The sequence below is a fragment of the Neophocaena asiaeorientalis genome, unplaced genomic scaffold (genome assembly GCF_003031525.2).
Source record: "Neophocaena asiaeorientalis asiaeorientalis breed wild unplaced genomic scaffold, Neophocaena_asiaeorientalis_V1.1 scaffold401, whole genome shotgun sequence".
Classification (NCBI taxonomy): domain Eukaryota; kingdom Metazoa; phylum Chordata; class Mammalia; order Artiodactyla; family Phocoenidae; genus Neophocaena; species Neophocaena asiaeorientalis.
Genome location: NW_020174937.1, coordinates 530,791 through 542,975, shown reverse-complemented (window position 1 = coordinate 542,975; position 12,185 = coordinate 530,791). Strand labels below are relative to the sequence as shown.

Below are 12,185 nucleotides of genomic sequence, written 5' to 3'. Positions count from 1 at the left end.
TCCCCACACACACAGTCATACACACATAGAAGGACTTTGGAACATTTTGGGGAGTTTGCAAAAACTTTTTTGAGATAACCCACAATACTCAGTCTGGAAGCTGACCTATTGATTATACCTTGGTTAATAAGGGAAAATATATGCTTTGGGAACTTCCCACAGTACTTTAAAAGTGTAGTATATATATAATACAGCCTTAAGAATATGCCTTGGTTTTCTTCCTCTGGAATCTCTCAGTTGTGTTGTCCTCCCTAGAATTCCCTTGGAATTCTGGCATCAGACTTTTTAGAAGGATTGCAGTTTGAAAGTGAATGGGTATAAAGCCCACCCACCCCAGTTTAGACTTGAATTCAAATTTATTATGATAGTTAAATAATTTCATGAATAAAAGGAAGGTATTTTGAAAATATCAATCAGAGCTTGACAGTTTAGCAGTATTTTTTCTTGGGTAGTTTGTAACGTTCTAATCTAGAATGTTGCTCATCCCACACATTTCATACTCAATTATCCAGAAATTCTTATCCCCAATATGTAATTTGATATCTGTTTATAATTCTTTTCTGACTGGAATTTATATTAGCAATAAATATTAAAATTGAAATATCAGTTCCTTGTTTTAAAATCCACACAGATTTGTCTTATAGTTTGGCTTCATTTTTTCCCCCATTTTATAATGAAAACTTTTAAATATACAGAAAAGGTGAAAGAATTTTACAATGAGCACCTATATACCTGTGACTAAAATTCTACCATTAACCTTTTACTATACTTACTTTACACAGTAGATTTTATTTTCTTTCTATGCTTGCTAAAGTGAATTAATTCCACTGTTTTGTTACTTATTATAAGTTGTAGTAGGGGAGATTTATAGATTTTTAAAACTGTTTATTGCTTCCCACTATTTTCTGATTACATGTATATCTAGGTTTGGTCAGGACCATGCCAGGTCAAACTTAATTTGGAATTTCAAAACACGAGAAGAATTGAGAGATAGTCTTGAATCTGAAATGAGAGCATTTAATATTGATAGAGAGCTTGGTAGTGCTAATGTGATCTCCTGGAACCACCATGAATTTGAGGTAAATTTTAATTTTCGTAGTATAGTAGTTTTTTTTTGAAGCATGTATTAGTTTTGGAGTTTTTCTTTTTTTTTTAATTTGTAGTTTGACATACATCTTTACCTTTCACTCATAATTTTATGAAGGAAATATTAGAAAACTTTCACTTTGCCTGAGACAAATGAAAAATTAATTTTGTTTAGTACCTCAGCTTTGTATGTGAAAATCATGTAGGAGTCAATAAATTTGATCCTATGCATTCTAGATCTGTTCCTTGCTTTTTTCCACTTTAAATTCTTTATTGAAACATAGCCTGTTCTTATTTCTTTTAGCTTGTTTAATAGACTTTTCGTGGTAATTTGATTCTGAATGTGACCATTTTTTTGCTGCTTAATTAAAATACTGATGTGAAGAATGACAAAGTAAGAACAAGAAACATGTTGGTGGTAGATAATCGTGTGTGTGTGTGTGTGTGTGTGTGTAAATTTTTATTATAGGTGTAAATTTGAGCATGTTTGTGACCCTGCCCGCTTTGCTGTTTAACCCAACTGCATTTCTTAAACATGTTAATGATTTGTTTTTGCTCATTCCCACCTCTTTGTGAAAACTTTCTTTACTTTGGTTTTGGGAGTCTGTATTCTCTGGGATTTTCTCCTTCACTGTCCATTCCTCCTCCTTTGCTCATTTTTCCTTATTGCCCCAACTGCTAAATGCTGGTTGGCCCTGAAGGACCAGTTCTTGGGCTTCTTTTCATTTATATTTATTGCCTCAGTTATCTCATCCATTCTCATGGCTTAAATGTTTTTTATTTGCTGATGGCTTCAAGATTTTTATCTCCTGCTTAGACTTTCTTTCCTAGACTTCATACTTTTACCTTATAAATTGGATATCTAATAAGCTTCTAGAACTTCGCTGTAAAACTCTGCTCTGGTTCTTCCCTCAAACCTACTTCACTTTCAGTCTTTCTGATCTTAGATAATGGCTATTCCTTATTTTCTAGTCAAAACCTTTGACATCATCTTTTTTTCTTATGCCCCAAATTCAGTTTGTCAGCAAGTCCTATTCAGTGCACCTTGAAAATTTACCCAGAACCCAGCCCTCTTCTCTCTATGGGATTGTAGCAGTTTCCCCGCTTCCACCATTGCCTTTCTGTAATCTGTTATCAACATAGTAGCAGTGTGATCTTGTTATAATGTAAGTAGGTCTTGTTGCTTCTCTGCTCCAAGCCCTCCCTGGTGCTCTTATTGCTTCCCAACTCACTTAGTAAAAAGCCTGGGTCTTTAAAATAACTTACAAGGAAAGATCTGTAGCCCCTAAATCCAACCATTGTTTCTTTGATCTCATCTTCTAATATTCTCACCATTGCCTGTAGCCACACTGGCTTCCCTGAAAACACCAAATTCATGTTCTTAATTCAAGGTCTTTCTACTTGACGTTCCTTCTGCCTAAAATACTCTTTTCTACAGACAGCCTCATTTTCTTCAGGTCTTTTCCCGAAGGTTGTCATCTGAGTGGGCTTTCCCTGGCCACTCTGTTTAAAAATATAGCCCTCTTCTCTCTCTCTCTCTCTCTCACTCACTCACACACACACACACACACAAACACACACACACACACACCTGGCCACCCTGTTTAAAAATGTAGCCCTTTTCTCACACACACACACACATCTGGCCACCCTGTTTAAAAAATAGCCCTCTTCATACACACTTACACTCTCTCTCTTTCTCTCTCTCTCTCTTCCCCCCCTCCCCGCTTTATTTTACTCCATAGCACTTACTGTCATCTAACTACCATATGTATTTTACTTTTTTATCTGCTACGTCTGTAAGGATAGAACTTTTTACGTTTTGCTTAATGCTATATCCCTGATGACTAGAACAGTGCATGGCACATACCTTATATTCTTAATAAATGGAGTTGAACAAATTAAAACTCAGAATTTATAGGAAAAAAATGAAATGGATATACATATATATTTGATTTTGTATAGTTTATATTTTTAGAAAACAGCCGTTTTAGGCTTTGGAAAAAGAGTTTTGATAATCTAGTCAAGAAATTCCTTTTTACAGCTGCTTGCAAATCTTTGCTTGAGACAAACCCCAGTTCCCAATCAGGGGCTACTCCCTCACATATCACTTCCAGTGTGTAACATCTTTAGCGACCTATTTGCCAATCTTTGTGCATACAGAGAGTGCATACTGTATAAAAATGTACCATAAAACGTAGTTGATGTGTTGGGAGATCAGGGAAGACCTGAAGTGTCTTGTGTGAGTTTGGCAAACTGTGTGTAGTGTGGGATCATTTACTTCTTGCTTGATTGTAGCCAGCTGAGAAGGGAAGGAAGCATGTTATCCTTTAATGGTGTTTTTAGTGTTTTCTTCCCTTAAGTCTTCATGGACACCATATAGTCTTGTGACAGTTTTTATCAGCAAGTTTTACATTCATAAAATTAGTGTGTAATTCTGACTCTTGACATTTAACTAATGAATTACCAGATATTTTAAGAAATGACAAACTTTTTTGTTAAAGGCTGTCTCATCAAGAAAAGAAAAACACTCTGAACAGAAAGAATTTAAGAAGTGATTATGTGAAAATTGCCAATAAAAGTATTGTAAACTAAAATAATGTAATTTGCTTTTATTAATAAAGGTTAAATATGAGTGCTTGGCAGAGGAAATCAAAATAGGAGATTATTACCTGAGATTACTATTGGAGGAAGATGAGAGTGAAGACAGTGGATCAATTAAGAGATCGTAAGCTACTCTTCATATCTTGTTATGTTTGTTTTTACTGTTGGTTTCATGGCTAATTCTATTGTGAACATTTTTTTTAATCTAGGTATGAATTTTTCAATGAGCTTTATCATCGTTTCCTGCTCACCCCAAAAGTAAACATGAAATGTTTATGTTTACAAGCCCTTGCTATTGTTTATGGCAGATGTCATGAAGAAATAGGACCTTTTACAGATACAAGATATATCATTGGAATGTTAGAGAGGGTAAGGATATCATTAAAAAATAACTGCTACTTGATAGTGTCATTGGAGTATATGTTAAATTTTCAAAGCTAAATTTAAGTTCTATTTGATCACGTTGCTGCCATAACTTTCTACATGAGTTTTTCTGTAATTTACATTATACGTCTTTAAATAAAAGTTAGATGAACAGGAAAATGACTAATGGGTTAGCGTTTGTCCATGTTGGTTTATTTTTTTCAGTTGCTGCTTTTGAACATCTTTAGCGACCTATTTGCCAATCTTTAATTTAAGTATGGATGAGCTGGACAGGTGTGTAAAAGAAATAGTGACTTTTAGAGTTGAATGTTCTTTTGCAATAGACATTTTGGAAAATCTTAAATGATGCTAGCACACTAAACTTCAAAGTGTGAAAATAGAACTTTTTAGGACTACAGTGATAAAGAAGGGGAACTTTGAGTTAGCACAGTTTTTTGGTGGGGGGGTTGTTTTTTTTTTAATTTAATAAAGTTTGTCATTTAACATTTCAGCAAGGTGGGAGAACAAACAGATCAATTCATCCATTATGGAGCTCAAATTTGAGTGTTCCTTACCTGTATACACTTTATTCTTTCATTTGTATTTACATTCCTCTTACATTTAACAATTTAAATTTCAGTGAACTGACAGAATCATTTCACCAATTTTTAAAATGGTCATCAGTGCTTGCTATAATTGCCTTAACTGTCAGTCATGCTTTGTGGATTAGAAAACTGGTTCTGAATAAGTTTACAAAACACACCCAGATGAAAACCCTTATTTTTTGCTGTTACACGAGATTTATCTATTGAATTCTAATTCACTCTTACTCCAGTGAACTGAGTACTTGTGGCATAGCATGTGTATTTTAGGCAGTTACATTTTTTCCTTCTTGTGTTCATGATGATGTGATTTTTGTGAAACATCACTTACCAATTCTTTAGAATTTTTACTTAACTTGGGAGTATCATTTGGGCCAATTCTTTCATTTACTTCAATTTTTATGTACATTCTTAAAGCTATGTATTAATCTATTTGTGACTTAAAATATCTGCCTTTCTAGGGAAATTAAATAAGGTTTATCAAATTGCAGAGAATGTAAGACATTGAGGAATTGCAATAATTGACAGTTTTCTCTGATTTTCTTTGTTTACAAGATGACTTTTTTTCTTTTTGGCTGTTGGTTGATTTTGTCCAGTGATGGTAATGTCTTAATTTCTGTTTCTATTTACTTCTGACTAAATTCTCATTTATTTCGATAGTGCACAGATAAACTTGAACGAGATAGGTTGATCCTCTTCCTTAACAAATTGATCCTTAATAAGGTACAGTATTTTGCATAAATATGCTATTATTTCCAAGTTAAGTCACATGTATGTAACAAAGTAAATGATTACAGTTTGACTTAATTATCAAGACATGGTTCTTATCTTCTCCTTTTGCTCTCAACTCTTGAAGGGAAAAGTTTTTGCCAAATATTCATTTTTGAAACCAACACTGACTTGCTTAATTTTATTCTCACTTTTAGTAAATAATGCAGATGTTTTTAAATGAAATAAAATGAGTAAGCCCTAGGAAAATTTAATTTGAATTATAATCTCTTACAAACTTCTAAGAAATTACCAGTTTTTATCTTGCTTACAAAAACAAACTGGAACTTTAAAAAGTTTTTTAATGTACTGGATTCTATTTCTGAGTACAGATTATTTATTAACAAAAAGACATTGGAAAAATGCAGGATAATTATAGAGCCAGAGAGTTTATCCTGGGTGTTATTCCTGCCAGGCTTTAATTTGTTTATTTTTATTTTATTTTGTTTTGCTCAGAATATATTTAAGTAAAAATTCTTTTTATTCTTTTTTAATTAATTTAATTAATTAATTAATTTTCGGCTGCATTGGGTCTTCATTGCTGCGCATGGGCTTTCTCTATTTGTGGCAAGCGGGGGCTACTCTTCGTTACAGTGTGTGGGCTTCTCATTGTGGTGGCTTCCCTTGTTGGGGAGCATGGGCTATAGGCGTGCAGGCTTCAGTAGTTGTGGCACATGGGCTCAGTAGCTGTGGCTCATGGGCTCTAGAGCGCAGACTCAGTAGTTGTGGTACATGAGCTTAGTTGTTCCGCAGCATGTGGGATCTTCCCAGACCAGGGCTTGAACCCGTATCCCCTGCATTGGCAGGCAGATTCTTAACCACTGCACCACCAGGGAAGACCAAGTAAAAATTATTTATATGATCTCTCTGTAGTATAGTTTTGCCTTTTTAATTTTTATCTAAATTTATGCTTCCTTGAACACAAAATCCTGAAAATACTGAGTAATACCAGTTATATGCCAGTTTTTCCAAAGAGATTCCAAATATTCTCTTCTTTGAGAGCCTTTTAGGTAGTAATATCTGTTGGAGAGAAAGATTTTAAATTATGTAAACATGTTTCTGTCTTTCAGAAAAATGTTAAGGACCTCATGGATTCAAATGGAATTAGAATCCTTGTGGACTTGCTTACCCTTGCACATCTCCATGTAAACCGAGCTACAGTACCACTGCAAGTATGTATGCTTATCTAGATTTTATAAGTTTAACATTCTTTGAGTACAAATTTAGGATCAAAAGAATCATACAAATCTGAAAATATGTCAGGGTGTCTGGCCGTGAATCTCCTTCTCTAATAACTATGATAGTACTAATGCCTGGGAGATTAAGTCACACACACAAAATGAAATAACCAAAATGGACAATGATGATCCAGTTTTATTTTTCTGATGTCTCTTTTGTCTTTTAAAGTAACTGCATCTCTAATGTGGCTTATTTTGAGGCAATATGCCCTTTAGGATTTAAACTGAATCCATCAGTTATGTAACTAGAACATTCAGCATTGACATCCACTGAGAGTATACTTTGCTTTGAGGAATCTGGAGGCCTTATTGAAACCAGCCAGTAAGAGGACAGAGCTGCAGGTCTCTACCTAAAGGCCTCTTCTGATACCTAATTTATAGAAGGGATCTATACTTGGCTCATTGGTGTTAATGTTAAATTTTTGTTTAATCTCCTTGTTTGAGGAGATGTGTCATGTTTTGGCAGAATTGTGTACAAAAGTGCTATCTGAATATTAGGACATGGCATTTTCTATTAGGTACAAATAATAGTAATCATGATGCTTGCATCATATTATAGTGTACCAGGTACTGTTCTGGTCCACATAATATATTAACTCTTTAAACCCCACAACAGCCCTCCCATTTTACAGATGAGGAAAGTGAGGAACAGAGAGACTAAGTTTGTTGTCCAGGGTCACCTAATAAAGGACAGAGCCAGAGTTAGAACTCGGAAGTCTGTGCTCTTAACCACTTCCCTATAGCTGTCTATATGACTCTAACTGAAAGCTGATGGTAATGAGGGTATTTAAAATCATGTTTTAATAAAATATACTAAGTACATAAAAATTCTATCCTAGATTCTTATAAACATTGATATATGAAATTATAAGAATTATCTGTCATGAGGGTAGTAAATTGAAAGTAAGTGTTTAAAACCACTAAAAACTTTCCTGTTAGCATTTTAACTCATTGATCTCAGGTATTTATTGAAACTTTTAGTTGGAGTGAGTTTTTTTCTTTCAAAAGAACTTTAGTATTTTTGAGCATTGTGGTTTTGGTTAATGGTATATGTTTGATTATATAGCTATTTGCAGTATTCTTTGCTACTAAAATTTTAGTGTCCTGAGAATTTATTAATGACCATCTGGAATATAGATGTCTTTGAGTTTAGCTTGGATTGCCAAGTGAATTTAGGAAACTGTTTACTTCAAATGCATAACAAGGAAGTAGCATTTTTGGACTATTAGTATAGGCATCTAATCCTTAACTCTTAAAATTGGGTCACTTAAAATTTTAGATGGATTTCTAAACAAATATAAACTCAAGAAATTAGTACTGTATAACTTTTTATGACATCTGCCCCCTTAGATTTCTGCCTTGAAAAATAACTAAATATTTTTAAAACTTAGAGCAATGTAATCGAAGCTGCTCCAGATATGAAAAGAGAGAGTGAAAAGGAATGGTACTTTGGCAATGCAGACAAAGAAAGGAGTGGCCCATATGGATTTCATGAGGTATGTGTTTGGGAGAAACTTTTCATGGAAGTCTTAGTCATTTTTTATATCCTCCTGATAGCACATATAGAGATGTGGAATATTTTAAATCTATGATTTGATTTACTGTCATCAGCTCCAAGGACTCTGCCATTCTATTTCCACATAAAGGATGAGATGACTTGTATTTCTAGACACACACACACACAAAATCATGTCTTCAAATCTTACTGTTTAAAAGCTATTGTTATGACACTGCTAATTATTAGAGAAATACAAATCAAAACTGCAATGAGATACCACTTCATACCAGTCAGAACGGCCATCATTAAAAAGTCTACAAATAACATTTGCTAGAGAGGGTGTGGAGAAAAGGGAACACTCCTGCACTGTTGGTGGGAATGTAAGCTGGTACAGCCACTGTGGAAAACAGTGTGGAGGTTCCTCAAAAAACTAAAAACAGAGTTGCCATATGATCCAGCAATCCCACTCCTGGGCATATATCTGGACAAAACTATAATTCAAATAGATATGTGCACCCCTATGTTTATAGCAGCACTATTCACAATAGCCAAGACATGGAAACAACCTAAATGTCCACCGACAGTTGAATGGATAAAGTAGATGTGGTACATATATACAATGGAATATTACTCAACCATAAAAAAGAACAAAATAATGCCATTTGCAGCAACATGGATGCAACTAGAGATTATCATACTAAGTGAAGTTCATACTAAGTGAAGTAAGTCAGAAAGAGAAAGATACCCTATGATATCACTTATATGTGGAATCTAAAATATGATATAAATGAACTTATTTATGAAACAGAAACAGATTCACAGGCATAGAAAACAGACTTGTAATTGCCAAGGGGGAGGGGGAATGAGGGGAGGGTTGGAGTGGGAGTTTGGCATTATCAGATGCAAACTAGTATATGTAGAATGGATAAACAAGGTCCTACTGTATAGCACAGGAAACTATATTCAATGTTCTGGGATAAACCATAATGGAAAAGAATATAAAAAGAATGTATATATGTATAACTGAATCACTTTGCAGTATAGCAGAAATTAACACATTATAAACAACTATACTTCAATTAAAAATAATTTTAAAAATAAAATAAAAGTTATGGAAGTAGCACTCAGGTTTTTAATGACTTTTGTATAATAATTATGTTAAGCTATAATGCTTCTTTATGGTATGAACAGGTAAGTTTTAATATACAGTCTTAAATTCATTGAAAATTGCCTATACACTCCCAAGGGCAATTTCCATCTTAATTAACATCTGGTGATGTTTGGTCCTGCCAACTTGGCTTCCAATTCTTGGCTTCCGAGGCTCAGTCGGAATTTAGTCAAAGATAGTTTTATAGAAGACCAGCCTTCCACTTATATATAATTTGGTTGCTTTATACTCTGCCTATGGTGTTTATTCTTTCCAGTGTTCCTTATGCTCTGCAGTTTGGCCAACTAAATGGTTATTTTCTGATATTAGCAGCCAAATTTGAGTTCCTGAAGGCCTGTCAACAGAAGTCTTTTGCTTTCTAATAGTGAATTTGTATGTGTATTTCATAGTTCAGTTTATATTTTCTGTAAAATAGAAAACATTAGCAAACCTTTTCATTTTGTTTGGTCTGCTTGTAATAATGATGCCTTCCATTCATTTAGATGCAAGAATTGTGGACCAAAGGAATGTTAAATGCAAAAACCAGATGCTGGGCTCAAGGCATGGATGGATGGCGACCACTTCAGGCAATACCCCAGCTTAAGTGGTGTCTGTTAGCCAGTGGACAGGCTGTACTAAATGAAACTGACCTTGCTACCCTTATATTGAACATGTTGATCACAATGTGTGGATATTTTCCAAGCAGGTAAAATGTAATTGAACATTTCCGTGGTTAACAAGGACTCTAAAACATCTTGTTCTCCCCATTTGTATGGGTGCTTGCTAAGGCATGGGATTGTTCTAGTGACTTAGAGCAAAGGTTTTCTATTTGTGGCTTTGGGGGAATGCTGCTTTGGATTTTGGAGCTTTTTGAAGCAAGATATAAAGAAATAATTTGCAAATTTTATTGATAAAGTAAGCTAAAAAGCAACTTTCTCTGGGAAACTTCAAATAATGTTACAAAATTGAGGCTTACTAGCAGCTCTCTAGCAACAGTAACAATTGTCATATTCATTGAATCAGGTATGAAAGTTTTGAAATGAACACTCTGTGGTTCATAGACCAGTGGTGAGTGCCTAGTGACTGCTCCTGATCTGTCAGGTTAGCCTCTCCTGGTTTAAGAACATGAGTCTAGGCCCACATCTTGACCCGCTTGACTAGTGAAGGTGAGACTTTGTTATCCAGTGATAGTCATAATTATAACCCTTGCATGGAACTTTTCAATCTTTCAAACTTTTCAATCAAAATTTGCATATATATCATCTTGTTTTATTACTATAGTAAAGATACTTTGTGATGGAATTTAATGAGTAATTGTTAGTTTTATAGCATTCGAGGCTTTTATAGTTCCAGTTCTCTTTAAAATTCAGATCAGGCTTAAAAACATACAATTAGTATTTAGAAGTAATGTAGCACTAAAATTGAGGCTACACTTGGAAAATACTGAGAGTAGTTAAATTAAGGTTTACATTTATTGAAAAAGTTTGATATGCCCTTTGGGGGGAATATCCACTGACAGTGTGTTGGAAAACACCAAGTTTAAATAATAAATAAGAGTCTCTGGCTGTTCTAGGGTACTGTTTTTCAAGGAAATCTTTTGGAAGGAAATGAAGTCATATTAAGCAGCCAAATAGATTTAAACCAAAATACCTAATCATGTTCCCAGCTGTATGAGAGCTTAGTCTTCATTAACAAAAATGTAAGGTAACATGCTTCATGCCTAGTAGAATGTCATATGCTCTGAACATACAAATTTTAATAAATATATTAAATGTTGACCATAAAAAAATGTTTTTCTAGGGATCAAGATAATGCCATCATTCGACCTTTACCTAGAGTGAAAAGGCTGCTGTCAGACAATGCTTGCCTTCCCCATATTATTCAGGTAAGTTACTTTTATGTTATAAACTAGGAACAATATTTTAAGAATCATTTTCCCTTATTTAAGTTTATTGTGAGCCCCAGTCTTTGTCTTATTGTAGTATGTTCCATTTTCAAAAGGCCTGAATTATACTTACCTCACTTACTCCTAATTGAGTTGATATTCTGAATATACTGTGGAAGGTTGTGTATCCAAGAGCCTAGACATGGGAAGCTTCCATGCTCCAGAATTATTCTCATAAGGTTTTATTTATTATCTGTTCTTAAAATCACAACATTGTAATAACTGAAAGGTGACAGTTTGTGGTGCATGTTGGTGTTGTTAGGGGTACTGGGAAGCACACCAGCATCCCACAGATGTGGGCATGGTGGGTTATATCTTAAGAAATAGTTACAGCAGTCTTGTCAGCTTGCCTCAGAGTATTTGAGTCTTCTCAGTTATATGTTATCATGGATAACAACTAATCCAAAGCATTGAGTTGAAATTATGTAGGATATACTAAGTATCTTTTCCTTCTTTCTTATTGTTATTCTGCTCTTTGGGAATTAAGCTACTTAAACTCCACATGAGCCCTAAGTCAGGTCGCAGAGATGTCAGGTCACTGTTTCTCTCCTGTCTATAGATTATTCTGTCAAATCTAATTTTTTTTATATTAACCACACATGGTGTGGCTTTAAAATATGTCAGTAACTTGTGCCATTTGTATCTCTCAGTTGTACATTGGTGTGAAAAGGGAGAGGAGAGTGACTCAGTATATTTTTACATTCACCAATAGTGAAAGTCACTGGTAATGAAAAAGGCTTCTGAATATGACAGTACCTTATCAACTTTTAAAAGAATTTTCCCCAACTTCTGTTATTTAAGCATACCAGCATTTCAACATTTGTGCGCTTTTCTGTTGTGGGCATTTCTTTTCAGAGCCTTAATTGAAAGCCACTACCACCCTGGCCTATGTGTGTCTGCAGCTGCATATGTGAAGTGGTACAAGGAGAGGGAT

The 12,185-nt window shown here is 34.4% G+C and overlaps 1 protein-coding gene across 4 annotated transcripts in view; it reads left to right on the top strand.

Moving 5' to 3' along the window:
• DNAJC13 (DnaJ heat shock protein family (Hsp40) member C13) overlaps nucleotides 1-12,185 on the top strand; it is a 118,237-nt gene that overhangs the window by 54,119 nt on the left and 51,933 nt on the right. For all 4 annotated transcript variants that reach the window (XM_024761688.1, XM_024761690.1, XM_024761691.1 and 1 more), the window contains 8 exons: nucleotides 926-1,079; nucleotides 3,711-3,814; nucleotides 3,900-4,059; nucleotides 5,316-5,378; nucleotides 6,494-6,595; nucleotides 8,053-8,157; nucleotides 9,810-10,012; nucleotides 11,107-11,191. In XM_024761688.1, the coding sequence (XP_024617456.1) occupies nucleotides 926-1,079; nucleotides 3,711-3,814; nucleotides 3,900-4,059; nucleotides 5,316-5,378; nucleotides 6,494-6,595; nucleotides 8,053-8,157; nucleotides 9,810-10,012; nucleotides 11,107-11,191 (976 nt within the window). The remainder of the gene's footprint in view (nucleotides 1-925; nucleotides 1,080-3,710; nucleotides 3,815-3,899; nucleotides 4,060-5,315; nucleotides 5,379-6,493; nucleotides 6,596-8,052; nucleotides 8,158-9,809; nucleotides 10,013-11,106; nucleotides 11,192-12,185) is intronic.